Genomic DNA, 15,450 nt, shown 5'->3' with positions numbered 1-15,450 from the left:
GGAGGCACTCACATCATAGGCTCCCGCCTTGATCTGTTGGTACAGCTTGTGCTGGTCCTCATCCAGAATGGGGGGGTAGCCCACCAGCAAGATGTACAGGATCACCCCTGGGGAGAGCCCCAAAGCACAGGGCCTCAGGCCACCACCCCCGTCCCACCCACCTGCACCCCCCAGAGCCACCAGCACAGCTGCATGCCAGCTGGATGCAGGGGCGGGGACAGACACCTGGTTCCCACACCTAAAGGCTCTGAAGCCCTCGACTCCTCTGGCCTGAAGAAAGTGGGGGGGGGGGGGCATCAGAAGCCAGGGAGCTCAGTGAAGGCATGGGGTTCCCCGTATCCCCCACCACCCACAGCCCACTTCAGGACATCCCTATCCAGCTGGCCGCCTGGCATAAGACAGCAACAACAGGCTCACCTCTGTTCCCGCCACTCTGCTCTGACTGACCCCTGTGCCTCCCCTCCACCCTACTGCTGTGCACACCCATCCAGCATTTGTCCAGCACGAGGAGGTGAGCATGGGGGACAGTGTGGCCGGGTTCCCAGAGAGCACAGGAGCAAGCTGAATCTGGCAGAGAGGAGGCTACAGGCCCCAACTCCACCACCCCCAGCCCACACCATGGCCCAGGCCTTACCGCATGCCCAAATGTCCACTGGCTTGCCATAAGCTTCTTTGCGGAGGACCCTCGGGGGACAGGTATCCCGGTGTGCCAGCAAACCCTGGCGAGAGGTAGAGGAGCATGTGATCAGACTGGGGGGGCTCTGACACCCTCCCCTGCCATGCCCCCTCCCTGCCCCACAGGCCAGGTGCTCACCGAACCAAGCCTGCTGGTCTCCCTGAACCTCAATGGCCAGGCCGAAGTCTGCCAACTTCACAGCCGCCCCTTTGCACTTGCTAGCCAGGAGGAGGTTCTCTGGCTGGGGGGTGGGGGGCACAGCAGATGCAAGTCCAACCCCCAACACACACACACACACACACACACACACACACACACACACACACACACACAGTGTCTCCCAGGACCCCTCTACCCCACCCCAGGGCCTCTGCCAATGCAGATCAAGACTGCAGGCAGGGACAGAGAGGACTCACCTTGAGGTCCCTGTGGACCACCCCCATCTGGTGGCAGTGCAAGACAGCCTCGAGGATCTGCTGGATGCAGTGGCTGTGGGGACAGAAGTGTCAAGGCGGCAGCCTCCCACCCCAGGGAAGGCAGGATACACACAACTCTGGGAGCCCCCCCACCCCTCCACAGCCAGCTGTGGCCACCTCAGAAAGAGGGAAGAGAACAAACACTGGCCAGGAAGGGGCTCTGGGGCCCCCTCCTCACCCCAAAGCGAACAGAGAATGAACCAGGTATACAGCGTCTCATTCTGCCCTCCTAGTGGGCCAGGCAGGTGCCCAGCAGAGAAGCTCCCCGCTGAAGACCCCATGCCAGGGGCTTCCTCCTAGCCACAGGGAGCCCCCTCCTTCACTGTCCTGACCCTGTAAGTCCCCCATGGTCCCCTGAAAGCCTGATGCAGAGCCCTGAGGCCCAAGCCTGCCCTCCTGTCGGCTCCAAGGTCCTGATGCTCGGCAGGGGCAGAGCTGAGCTGTGAGCTGTGGATAGGCTGCAGGGAGGGAGTCCCCCCAGCCCTGAGCTCCATGACTCCACTCATACGCCTGGCCCCGTGGAGAATAATCCCCTCATGTGCTCCCCACCCCTCACCCCGCATCAGCATGCCCTGGAGGGGCGCCCAATGGGTGCCTCCAAGCTGGGCCCTTTGAGGCCCTAATGCCCACAGGCCAGGCACAGACTCAAGGGGCAGGCATACCCCCTCCCACAGGCCTAGGCCCCAGGCCCAGGGTTCAAGGCCTGCCTAGGGATCCAGCCTGAAATGGCTTCAGGCTGGGGTCCTCCCCACCCCCATGGCCTGCCCTCCTGGTTAAGGCAGAGCTGGGAAAGGAAACCAGAGATGTGTGGACAGGGTTTCTGGGGTCCTTGCTCCTTCTGGATTGACACCAGGGGAAGCCCCAGCACCCCACAACCCCCAGGAAGGGGTCAAGATGCTGGGGTCTGAGCAGGACAGAAAGAAGGGCAAAAGGCCAGGGGGCACTGGCCCAGCTGGTCTGAGCAGTCACACAATGACCCCAAAAGCCCAGTCCTCCCTTTGACATCAGGCAGCCCCCCCTGGGGGATGGTCTCAGGCCATCTGGGCCCAAGGGCCACAGTGGCCCCAGCAGCAGGTCCCCTCCAGGGTCCTTGCGAATCATGCTTCCTCGCATCTGATGGGCACAGGGACCCCAAAACATGGGGAGTAGGGTATGGCAGGGGTACGGGTTGGAGGCTGTGGGTGACAGAAGGCAGTGGAGACGTGGCCAGAGGCAGACAGGGGACAGTTTGAGAGCCTCAGGAATCTGGGATGAGCAGACATGAGGGCACAAGGCAGGGGGCAGGGACACCCCACACACGTGTAGGTCCTGGAGGAGGCAGGCGACAGGGGCCAGGGATACCACACAAGACGGGGACTGTAGGCCATGCCTCCCACTCATCCACTGCAGAGCTCAGGAAGGCCAATAGCCTAGCAGTGCCCAGCAATGAGCACTGAGGACCACAGGGCCCATCAGATGGTGCCTATGGCTCTGAGGATGGGGAGCTGCAGGTCACACCCGGCCCCAGCTGGGACTCTGATGGCCACCCCCTCGTGCTCCTGGGGGTGCTCAGTCAGCAGCAGCCCTGCCTACAGGACTGGGTGCTAGCCAAGGTGGTCATCTGCCCCCCCCCCATCCTTGCCTGTCCTGTTCCTTCCCCCCACCAGTCCAGCAGGTGTCAGGGGGCAGGGACATCCAGCCCCTCAGAGCAGCAGGGGCAGCCCCGTGGCACTGGCCAGTTCACTTGTCAATAGGAAAGAAACCCCTGTGTCCTCTTGTGGGCCACCCCCAACTGTGATCCTCAAAGAGCCTTGAAAGACACCATGTCCTTGGCCCTGATAGTCCAGCCTGCAGCCCCCTGCTCTGCCCTACCTGGCACTGCCTCCAACTATGCTATCTCTCAGCATCGCATGTGCCAGAGCAATTCTCTCTCCACTCTCATTAATAAATAGCTAAAGCTTAATAAAATATTTCTTTCTTTTTCTTTTTCCTTGCTTCCAGGGTTATTGCTGGGGCACCACGAATCCACTGTTCCTGGTGGCCATTTTTTCCCATTGCTGTTGTTATTGTTGCTATTGGATAGCACAGAAAGAAATCAAGAAAGGAGGGGAAGACAAGAGGGGGAGAGAAAGATAGACACCTGCAGACCTGCTTCACCACCTATGAAGCAGCCCCCCCGGCAAGTGGGAGCTTGGGGTTTGAACCAGGATCCTTGAGTGGTCCTCGTGCTTTGCACTATTTGTGCTTAACCAGGTGTGCTATCACCTGACCCCCAATAAAATATTTCTAAGATGGACAAAAACAAATAATTTGGCTGGGTGGTGGTACACCCAGCTGAGCACACAAGTTACTAAGTGTAAGGGCCCAATCCCCACCTGCAGGGGGGAAGCTTTATGAGCAGGTATTACAGGTGTCTTTCTCTCTCCATCTCACCCTCCCCTCTCAAATTCTCTTTGTCCTATCAAATAAAAACCAGAAAGGGGGGGAAGAAAAGAAAAGTGGCTGCCTAGAGCAGTGGATTCACTGTGTTGGCACCAAGCCCTGGTGATAATCCTGGTAGCAAAAAAAAAGAAAAGAGAAAGAAAGAAAGAAAGAAAGAAAGAAAGAAAGAAAGAAAGAAAGAAAGAAAGAAAAGAAAAGAAAAGAAAAGAAAAGAGAATTCTTGTATCTGTTGCACTGCTGCATTTTTTTTTTCCCCACCAAGGTCTGCACTGGGTTCAGTGCCTGCCAAATCCACTGCTCCTGGTGGCCATTTTTTCTTGTCCTCTAGATAGAGGAGAGACACCAAAGCACCACTTCACCACTCACAACATTTCCCCCTGCTGGTGCTCCCAGATCCTTGTGCACAGTACCTGCTGGCTTCTCACTACTAAATGTGCATCCCTGCATGGGGGAGGGAGGGTGGCAGTGATGGATGGGGGTGCCCTCAGCAGTGCAGGCTGAGCCATGTTATTGTGTGATTCTCCTGTAATGCATGTGGGTGTCTCCAGGCCCACAATGGCAAGTCACAAATCCGCCACCCACCTCAAGAAGCCCTGCCATCCCAGCCAGAAGGAGCTCCCAGCCCTGCTGCCCACCATCTTGGGGGAACTGAGGTAGGGGCCCCCATGGGGACAGTCAGGGACCCCTCTCCTGCCACAGACCAGGCCTGCCTCCCTCCCCACGCTGGGAAGGGACACCTGACCTGTCACTGGGCAGGCCCCACTCCTTCGAGGGAGGCCACGAGGGCTGCTTGGACATCTGGGGAGAGCCAAGAAGGCACTCCACACTCCCTCCTCTCCTTCCCCACAAATATTCACCCCAAGCAAGCACCCTCATCAGCCGCCACCTCCGAGAGAACTGAGTACACCCCTAGGCCCCCAACTCTTACACCTCCAGAACTGGCCACTGAGCATGCCCAGGAAGGAATGACCACCCTGCTGACTATCCCTAGGAAAGACTGCACATCCCGCTGACCAGCCTTGGAAAGGTCTGATTCCCACCAGGAAAGGAGCACAGGCTTGGGCAGGTGGGCAGTGAGAGAGGACAGGATAGGGCAGGGCCTCACCCACCTGGCGTCAGCCTCGCTGTAGTACTCTCGTGCCACGATGTCCTCAAAGAGCTCCCCACCAGTGACCCTGGGGACAGGGCAGAGGGAGGCCACAGATTGGGAAGCTCCGTCCCCTCCCACCACTGTGCCACCACCACCCAAAAGGCGACTCTACCACCATCGGTCACCCCAGTCCACAGACACTCCACCTGACGCTGCTGTGACCCTGAGGCCTCTGACATTGACCCCTCCCCTCCCCGCCCCCCCCCCCACACACACACTCAGAGCTCCCGGCTGGAAGCTGAGGAATGGGGCCAAGCCTCTAGAGTGTGTCGTGTCCCCCCCCCCCCCCCCCCCCCCGGTCTGTTGACTCTAATCCCAGGCCTAGGAAACCCATCTCTCTCCCACCCGTCCCTCCCCCAAGCCTTGAGGTGAGGCCTTTGCAGAGAGCAGAGGGTTGGAGAGGAAGTTCTTGGGGACAGTAGTCCAGGGGGCCATGTTCCAGGACAGCCTGTTCTCGGCCCCTTCACACTCTCCCATGAACCGGTGTCTGGCCTGCAGGTCCTGGGATTCAGCTATGGGACCTCTGGGGACCTGAACTGACCTCTGGGCTGGGGAAAGAAGGCGTGGGACATAACAGGAGACAGAGGGACACGGAGGGTGCAGATCTGCCCAAGTTCCTCATACAACTTTGCCAGAAGACCCCAGAGCTTTCCAAGCACTGAGGGTATCCCTCTGTGGGGCTCACTCCTCCCAGCACCAAGCCCCCCCATTGTACCCCCATTCCCATTTGCTCTGAAAGGGGTGTGGGGGCTCACTGAAGTAGCTGGCAGACAGGCAGGGCAGGTGATAGAGGGGAACTGGGTGTCCCCAACTCCAGTCCAGCTTAGTGGGGAGGGTGTGTAGGCCATGGGGGGCCTCAGGGCCCAGAGTACCCGACAGTCAGAAGCTGGGCCTCTGCAGGAGGGTGATGCTCAGAGCAGGTGGGGTGTTCTCCTTCTGCCCCCTGCATTCATGCCCCCAGCCCACACCACACACAAGTACACGGAGAGTATGAAGACAGGGCCCTGCCCAGAGATGAGCCTCTGCTGCCAGACCAGGCTTCTCAAGGAAGAAGTTGCCTGCCCACCCCCAACCTGTGCAGGGCCACTGGAGGGGTGGCACATTGTGAAGAGGCCCCAGGAGCTGGGCACGAAGCAGGCCTGACACACACACATTCACACTCACTCGAGCTTCCACAAGCAGGCCAGACCACCCCGCCCTTGTGCTGGGCCTGATGTCCACCTCCTTCCCCTCAGCCCCCAGGGCCCTAGATGCAGACCCTGCCAGGCTGCCTGAACTGCTGTTGGGGTGGGGGGGGGGAGGTCAGCACAGAAAGGGGCTGGGCCAGAGAAGGGGTCCTCAGCTCCTGTCTCCAATGCCTTTCCAGTTGGAGCCCGGCAGGAGGCACAGGTGAGCAGCCTGGTGGCAACAGTTTTCACCCAGCCCTGGCTTCTCAGCTGCTGACTGAAGCTGTGTCTTAGGGGACACAGGTAGCCCTGCAGGGACAGCCCTAGGCTCTCCTGCCTACAGGACTCTGCCTGTGGCCCCCACGCCCCATGGTGCAAGTGTCACAGGGCCCTTGAGGGAGGGGGCTCCTGCAGGTGTGGCCTATCACCACCCCCACGCCCAGCAGGCAGTGAAGTAGCAGGGCCATGCCCCACAAGTCACATCAGGGAGCCCTTCACAGAGCACACATGCACACCACACACACACCCTCCCCATGCTCAGCAGTCCCATCATCCTCACGTGCATAAGTGTGAACATACACGCTTGTGCACATGTACTCAGGTCTGCATCGGCCTGTGCAGGAAAGATGGTAGGGAAGGTCCCACCCTCCTCCTCCAGTGGTGGCTCCCCTCCCCCTGGGTGGCCTCCAGACTGCCCAGGGTGCATGGTGACCTAGGGAAGCTGGGGACTGTCCTCCAGGAGTGGGGAGGCCAAGGACCCTCCCTCCCCCCCGCCCACCACCACCACCACCACCACCATGCTGGAAGCACTTACAGATCAAAGACCAAGTAGTGGAAGCCCTCCTCCGAGATGCTGTCATGCAGGCGGACTGTGGAAGAGAAGAGTGTCATGAGTGGAGGAGGGGAGGGGAAGGAAGGGGAGGAGAGGGGAGGTGAGGAGGTTTAGTGATGTGGGGCTCTGGAGGTCATCCAGCTCACAGAATGCCACACAGGAGCTGAGACAGGAGGTGCCCAGAGCCCCTTCCAGCCTTGTCCCCTGCCCAGGCTCTGCAAGAAGTCCCCTCCTGAAGCCCTGCTCCATGGGGTGCTTCATGTCAGGCAGCCCCACCTGTTCCCCTCCCTGGCAATGACCTGAGTCTTGGCAGGAGCCAGGACCCCCCACAGGCCTCCCATCACCTGCCCTGCACCTTCACCAGCCTATGGGCTATTAGAAAGATCAAGTAATTCCCACAAGCACCTGGGACCAGCAGAATGTCTATTGTCACTGTCACCATGTCCTCCTCAACTGAGGGTCCTGGTGCCCTGGACTAGGGCACAGTGAGAGGTTGGGACAGAGGGAAGGGGCCCTGCCCAGAGTAGTCAAGAGGTCCTGCCAGGAGAAAGCAGATGCACTGAGGAAGCTGCTCGTTTCCTGTCTCCCCAACTTCTGTCCCCCCTTCCTCCATCTCTTGTCTCCAAGACCCTTCCTGCCAAGGCCTCCTGTGGCCTCAGCTCCTGTCTCCAGATGCCTTTCTGGAGAGAGCCCAGCAGGGGCAACAGCCCAGCAGCTGTCCATTTGCAATAAAGGAAGCCTGAGGACCAGGAAAGGGGGTGCCCCAGGGAAGGTGGCTTCTGCCATTCTCCCTCCAACACACACACACACACACACACACACACACACACACACACACTCCCACAGGCAGAGCTCAGTGGGGGCCACTCCTGGGCCTCTCTGTCCCCAGCCCAGGACAGTCCTCCCTGAGAGGCTCTTCCAATCCCATCCCCAGCTCCATGAAGATAAGGGGGTTGGGGTTTCACTAGGGTGGGGGTGGGGGTGACTCTTCACCCAGCAACAGGCCTCTCTGGTCACTGGGGCTGAGGTTGGTCTGGGGCAAGAGGAGGAGTCATGGGGGCATGGACACATTATTGATTTTTATAAAAGAGAGACCCAGAGCATAGCCCAGCTCTGGCATCTGGCAGCACCAGGGACTGAACTTGGGACCTTTGAGGCCTCAGGCATGCAAGTTCTGCACTCTAATACTGAGGCTGTCTCCCCAGCCGCACATGTTATTTTATTATCTTTATTTAGTGGATAGACACATCCAGAAACTGAGAAGAAAGGGGGAGACAGAGACACCTGCATGCCTGCCTCACCACTTGCAAAGCTTTCCCCCTGCAGGTGGTGACGGGGGGCTCAAACCTGGGTCCTTGTGCATTGTAACATGTGCACTCAGCCAGGTGCGCCACCACCAGGCCCAGTCCCACGTGTTAATTTTAAAGTGTTTTTGGCAGCCCAGGAGGTGGTGCAATGGGCAAAATGTCAGACCCTCAAGACTAGATCCCTGAACTGGATCCCTGACATCACACGTGACAGGTGATGCTCTGGTTCATCCCTCCTTTCCTCTATCTTCCCTTCCCCATAAGTAAGTAACTAACTAAATGAAGACACCTTTAAAATATGTATTTTTTGCCACTTAGAGAGACAGTTCACCATGCAGGGGGCCTGCTCTGCCCTGCCCTGAGCACAACCCAGGTCTCCCAGTCAGGGATCATAGAGGAAGCTCTGGAGCTGTGGTCTCTGTCTGTGCCCCCCCCCCAGCCCCTCTCTAAATGAACAAAACAGCTTGGAGTGATGAAACTGCACACGCTTGAGGCCCCAGCTCCACCAAAAAAAAATGAACAGGCTCTTTCACTGTGTTAAAGAGAAAACTGCCCTCAAGCCCATGATCTCACAGGATCACTTCTTTTAAATAGTGAACTGCTATAGAAGTCATTTTAACAGAGATAACAAGTAAATAACATAGGGGTGGGGGGTTGACATGCAGACATGGTGACTAAATACAGTCCAGGTAGAGCCTGAGCCAGCCTGGAGGTCCTGGGAAGTGGGTGGTGGCGGTGATGTGGGGACAAGGGGACAAGGACACAGCTCCCTCCTGCAGGGCCCAGCAACTGCTAGCAAAGGCTGGGGCTGCAGCTCACAGACCTTGTGAGTCTCACTGATTTCTCTCTGGTCTACAGGGAACGTTCCACCTGAGCCCTCGTGTTCTAGAATATTTCGCTTAGACAGCCATGTCCCAGCTCAGGAGCCCTGGTGGGAGATTTCTCTGCCCCTCCCAAATGGTCTTCTGGGCCCTCCCTGAACCTCTGTGCTGTCAGTGACAGGGTGGGGGACACGGGGTCCCCAACATACAACATGATTAGTTGTGTGCAGTCATGGGTGGAGCGCTGATTGGTCTGGGTGTTTGCAGATAGGAGGCTTTTGTTTTGCCCTCCTGTGCTGTCCTCATCAGGGAGAAGTCTCCCCAGGGCCACCTGATGCCCACAGTGCCCACCTTTCCAGACAAGAGTGGGCAGCTCCATTCCTTGAAACCAGGGGTGGGACTCACCAGCTCAGAGTCAGGCCAAGGTGAGAAGCTGGTGTGCAGGTGAGATGCAGAGGGGAGGCCGGGGAGGCTGGGGGAGCGAGCCTCGGAGAGAAGGCTGAAATACTCCACTCCCTAGCCATGTCCCCAGGTCATTTTAGCAGAAGAATTCTGCCACACTGAAATCTGCAGACCCTGCCACCAGGAGACCCATTCTGATGCCCAAAAACATTGATGAAGATCTGGGCAGAGGCTCACCCAATTAAATACACATGTCACTGGGTGTGAGAACCCAGGTTCAAGCCCCCATTCCACACCTGCAGTCCTCACTTCTCTACCTCTCTGTCTCTGTGCCCTCACCCTTGGGGAAGCCGCATTTTGAAGATGCTTTGAAGACGGCATCATGAGTAGGGAGCTGGGCCCTCAGACACCTATGTGAGGAACCTATGTGAGGAACCATCCTGCCTTGTGCCCCCACTGGGCTGCTGTGGGGCCCCTGAGATGGGAAACACATTTGTTCCCCAACTGAGTCCAGGGAAATGGGCACATTCATGACAGAACTCCATGCTATAGGCACCAGACCAGGTCTCTGGGCAGCTCAAGGTTGTCTGCCAGGTCTGCACCCCAAGCCTCTGCTCACCAATAAAAGGAGTCTCCCTGGAGTCAGTCAGGGGGCCTCAGTCAACACCTGGGTCTCAGGGTGACTCAGCTCAGCTCCCCCTCCATAGCACTGGAAAGGAGGCAGATAGGGAAACTGAGGCTGTTCCTGCCCGTGCCTGCAGCACAGCTACCTCCTGAGAAAGCCGGGGTGAGGAGGAGCACCCTGTCTACCTTGGGGGCTGGAGCAGCTTCTGTTTGGGGGAAGGCTGGGGACACAGTTCATAGACCCTGGAGGCCTCACCAATTCCTCCCCAGTCTGTAGACTCTGCCTTGCCCAAGCCTGTGTATTTGAATGTTCTGGAATGCCCCCACACACATACACACACACAGAGAGCCCCACATTGCCTCTCCCATGTTCTGGGGACGAGGATGTCACCAGCACTCTAGGGACTGACAGGACTGACCAGAAGCAGGACAGCAGGCCTGCACCCTGGGCCGGCAAGGAGCTAGCTATCCAGCTAACACCCAGAAAGCATCAGGGGCCGGCGAGATAACTCTGCTGTGCACATGGCCCAGGTTTGAGGCCACCCCCCCACCCTGGAGGAAGCCTCAGTGCTGTTATCTCTTTCTCTCTCTGCCTTTGTCTCTCTTTATTTATAAGAAACAGAGCTGGGCCTTCATATTCTCTCTCTCCCTTTCTCTCTCTCTCTCTCTCTCTCTCTCTCTTTCTCTCTCTCTAAAGGAAGAGGGATCCTGGAACTGCTCCAAATCGGGGCATTCTATGGATGCAGGGTGAGGGATGCTGATGGAGCTCCCCAGGTGCCCTGCAGATCCCCATTCAGGGGGGATCCCCCAGCAAAGAGTGACCCATGGACATGGAGTCAGAACCATGGGCAGGCTGCCAGGATACAGAGTCCTGGACCTCACTGAGACCTAGGCTGGAGCCTAGGAGCAGTGCAGCAGTCCCGTGAGTTACCCCGAGGGGGCCTATCAGGGACCAGACTTGCCTCCCCTGAATCCCCAGCAGGGCAGGTAGCTGTGGGGGGTGGGGTAGGCAGAGACAGCATTGGGGGTGCATGGGCAGAAAGCAGGCTCCGTAGGCCAGCTCTTACCCATAGCCAGGCCTGCAGCAAAGGATGAGAGGTGCCCACATGGCAGCAGAGGCCAGGGCTTGGGGGTGAGCAGAGTGCAGCCAGACGTCAGACCCCCACTGTCCTGAGACCCATACCATCCCTGCTCTGCTCCTCCAATCAGTAGCCCCCCACCCCACTCTGAGCACCCCGAGGGGCAGCTGTTTAAGCCCAGATATCACCACTAGACTGCAGTTCTGGGCACCCTGGGATGCTAGGGGACATGAGAGATGCTCCAGGAGCAGAGATGGAGCCTCGGCATGGCTGCCCCACTGGGACCTGAGGTGCGGTGTGGGTCCGTCTTTCCACTGTGGCGTGGCATCCTGCAGCTTCTCCGGCTGCCAACTTCTGAGGGCCTGGTGCTCTCACCAGGATGCAAAGTGGGGCAGAGACCCTGCTGAGGGAGGTCCCTCTCCCACTGCAGCCATCCCCCAGCCCCAGGGACCAGGAATACAGAAGGGAAAGTGGGTCCTGAGAGTTTCTCTCTGCAGCTGCTTCCTCTGTGGGAAGTTGGGGATCCTCTTGGGGAGACACTCACCAATGTTGGAGTGTTTCAGCAGACGGCAGATTCGAGCTTCTCTCTCCAGCTTCTGGTGATCTGGGGACAGAAAGGGACAAAGAGTCACCTTGGCAGCCAGCACCTGTGACCCTCCCCAGCCAGACTGCCACACATCCAAGGGGGTCATCCGGTCAGTTAGGGGCATCCCCAGGCTCCATCAGACCGCCATCAGCGGTGCTGGAGTAGGAAGGAAGGAGACCAAGGGGAGAGGCTCTGTTAGCCCCAGAGCCCAGGGCAGCCCTCCCCAGACATCAAGGAGGGCCCCCATGGGTCTAGTCCCTTTACAAGAATGCTGGTGGTGGGAGGTGGTACACTGTAAACACCTACACAGCTACAGAGGTGAAATCGCACTCCTGAAGAAAGCAAAACATGGAACCAGGTGATGGCATACATTACCATGCTCAAGGACCCAGGTTCAAGACCCGCCCCCCCTCATCTGCAGGTGAGAAGCTTCACAAGCAGTCAATCAGGGCTATAGGTGTCTTTCGCCCCTTTCCCTCTCAATTTCTCTCATTCTCTACCTAATTAAATAAAGTATTTTTAAAAGAAAGGAAAATATATAACAACAACAACAATACGTTTGGAGTGTGTGTGGAGCTGGGGCCTCACACACGCTTGACTTCCCACCTCCCAGGCCACTGTTTCACTCAGAGAGAAGAGAAACCACAGCACCCAAGCTTTTCCTGGTGCCCTAAGGTCTCTCATGTGATGCTGGGGGGCTGAAGTACAGACCTCAAGGGTGCAAGGCAGGCACCCCACTTAGTGAGCTATTTCTCTGGCCCTGATAATAAAGTCTGAATAAAAAGAAGCAAATTAATAGAAAGAAAAGAAAAAAAGACAGGGGCCAGGTGGTGGCACATCTGATTGAGCACACATTACCATATGCAAGGACCAGGTTCAAGTCCCTACTCCTTACCTGCAGGAGGGGGGGAAGCTTCATGAGTGGTGGAGCAGGTCTGCAAGTCCCCCCCCACCTCCCCTTTCCTTGTTAATTTCTATCTCTATCCAAAGTAAATAAATGACAACAAGAAAAAAATAAACAGTTGATGGAGACTGTAATAACTGAAACAAGGAATTACGACAAGCCAGCCAACATCTGCAGACACAGACCCTGGGCACTGGTGGGGGTGGGGACTCAGACCTCAGGGCAGACTCCCACCCCAAACCTCACCCTCCTCCCAGTACAGTAGTGCCCAGGGAGGGGCAGTGACAGCAGGTGGCAACAGAAGATGGGCAGGCACTGCTGGTGGGAACCACGTGTCCTGGGGAGGGGGGGAGAGAGCCCACTTCATCTTCTCTGTGGAGATCAGGGGTGAGGCAGAACATTTCAGGGGTGTGTGGACTCTAACACCTGACTCTAGTGGGGGTTGGGGGTGGGGGGTGCTCGCCTACAGGATAAATCAGGGAGGGCTGAAGGGCCCTTTACTCTTCCCCAGGGTTCTGTTTTGCAAACTGAATTCTGAACACATTCCAAACTAGAGAACAAAACATAGTCCTGCATAGTGCTCTTGTTCTGTCATGAACGCACCTCACTTCGGGAGCCCTGTGCTTCCCGTCCCTTTATGAGGTCTTTTTAAAAATGTTTTTAAGGGAGTTGGGCAGTAGCGCAGTGGGTTAAACGCACATGGCGTGAAGCGTAAGGATCGGCATAGGGATCCCAGTTCGAGCCCCCGGCTCCCCAACTGCAGGGGAGTCGCTTCACAGGCGGTGAAGCAGGTCTGCAGGTGTCTTTCTCTCCCCCTCTCTGTCTTGCCCTCCTCTCTCCATTTCTCTCTGTCCTATCCAACAACAGCAACAACAACAATAATAATAACCACAACAATGATAAAACAACAAGGGCAACAAAAGGAGAAAAAATGGTCTCCAGGAGCAGTGGATTCATGGTGCAGGCACCGAGCCCTGGCAATAACCCTGGGGGTAAAAAAAAAAGTTTTTAAAAATACGTTTTATCTTATTTTAATGAGAGAGATAGAGAGACAGACAAGACAGACAACAGAACCCTGCTCAGCTCTGGCTGATGGTAATGCTAGGGATTGAACTTGAGACCACAGAGCCTCACGCATGTGTCTTCTACATAACCATTATGCTGTCTCCTTAGCCCACTAGGTCCTCTTCTTCCTTTTTGTGAGACTGGGACCTCATCCCTGCATCGGAACACTGCCCCAGGCCTACCTTTTCATGCTTTCTATCCGAGATGGATTGAGGGAGAGAGACACCGCAGCACCATTCCACCATCCATAGAGCTCCCCCTAATGTTATGGTGTCCCCATGTGGTGCCAGGACTCAAACCCCAGGGCTCACACAGAGTAAGGCATACAACGCAAGTGGGTAAACCGATTCCTGGCACCTTCGTCCTGTTTCTGCAGAACAAGGACATTGCCTTACATAAGCTCAGCTCACTCATGCTGTGCAGCAAACTGGATGCAGAGCAGATGCTGGGGTCTAACTGGATGCCCCAGTCATGGCAGAGGGCTGCCTGTGCCCCTTGAGGTGGAGGCTGGAGTGAAGCTGAAGCCCAGGAACCCGCAGAGCAAGGAGGTGGGGAAAGCAAAGACACCTTCTTTGGAGAAGAGGCCTGGTTGCAGTTATAGCAAAAAAAAAAAATTTCAGCAGAAAATCGAGGTTGGGAACCCACATTTGGGAAGCAGATGACAAGCCTGTTGTATCAGTGAGACTAGTGCCAGGGAAGAACCCCCACCCCCATCTATCTGTGGAGAGAAATGACTTGTCTGGGGATGAGAAAGGGAGCCACTGCAGGATCCCGGGCCCACCCCACAGTGGGAGTTCATTGCCCCTCTTAGCTGCACATCAGACTTGGCCTCAAAGGTTCTAGAACTCCATGTGGTGACAACGCATTGCAGCAAAGGCCAGCTCATGTGTGAAGTCACAGCGATGGTGACAACATTGTATGTTGGGCAAAGGAGGGACAGCTGTCTATCCTCCTTTATCTTTTTTCCTGAGTTTGGAGAATGATCTTGTATTACTTTTACCTTTTATTTATTTATTTATTTTTGCATGGACATTTGGAGCTGGGAATTGAACCAGGAACCTCAGGTTTTACCAGTTGAGTCATTTCACTGGCAACATATCCAGCACCTTCAGTTCTGCACTCCACAAAGGGAAATCACTAAGTGTATGTGCAGAAGCCAGAACGTCTGACTCCTTCAGTGTGAAAACACACACACTCATACACACAATACAATACATACACTCACATACACACTCACACACACACACACACATATATATATACACTCACATATACACATACACACACTCACACAGTCACACATAAACACACACATCCTCTCCCCCCCACACACACACTTGCTCTGAGGAGGGAGGCCCCAGAGACAAACAGGGAAGGCATGACACAGAGCTATTTATTTCTCCTAGCAGGGAAACACCCCACAGATAAAATTCATTCCTCATTTAAACCCCCATAAATGCAAGTGTCAAAAAAAGGCAAAAAAACAAACAAACAAACAAACAAAAAAACCTCAGCATCACCTGAAGGTGCCAGGGGGAGCTGGAACTGGAACTGTAATCACCCACCACCAGCCACCGCCACCTAGACTCCACAGCCCTGGAGAGCCCACCAGGCCCGGATGCTTCTCCAGGAGATTCTGCTGTCTCTGTGCTGGGCTGCCCCCACCCAAAAGCGTGGGACCTCCACAGGCTTAGTTCTGGAGTGCCAGGAAGGGAGGTGGTCCTGGAAAAGCCCTCAAGAGGGCAGCCCCCAGACCTGTAGGAGCTGGGCATAGGGGCAGGGGGCTGCTGGGGGGGAGGGACATCAACTGCTGAGCCATCACCTGCCACAGGATAGTGACACAAAAAGGCACAGGTCCCTGCCACACGAGGGCGCTCTAGGCACACTGCAGGTGCAAACACTGCAGGAACCCCCAGATGAAGTCTGGGTCTCTCCAAGATG

The 15,450-nt window shown here is 56.5% G+C and overlaps 1 protein-coding gene across 1 annotated transcript in view; it reads right to left on the bottom strand.

Annotated features, from left to right (window-relative positions):
- Window positions 1-15,450, bottom strand: part of CAMK2B (calcium/calmodulin dependent protein kinase II beta) — a 58,200-nt gene that overhangs the window by 330 nt on the left and 42,420 nt on the right. Inside the window, 8 exon segments of the mRNA XM_060171002.1 lie at window positions 13-107; window positions 635-683; window positions 685-719; window positions 815-917; window positions 1,093-1,165; window positions 4,683-4,748; window positions 6,704-6,758; window positions 11,499-11,558. Coding sequence (XP_060026985.1) covers window positions 13-107; window positions 635-683; window positions 685-719; window positions 815-917; window positions 1,093-1,165; window positions 4,683-4,748; window positions 6,704-6,758; window positions 11,499-11,558 — 536 coding nt within the window.

Source organism: Erinaceus europaeus, chromosome 14, assembly GCF_950295315.1.
Source record: "Erinaceus europaeus chromosome 14, mEriEur2.1, whole genome shotgun sequence".
Lineage (NCBI taxonomy): Eukaryota > Metazoa > Chordata > Mammalia > Eulipotyphla > Erinaceidae > Erinaceus > Erinaceus europaeus.
Note: the sequence above shows the minus strand (reverse complement) of the source record. Positions and strands in the feature narration are given on the sequence as shown.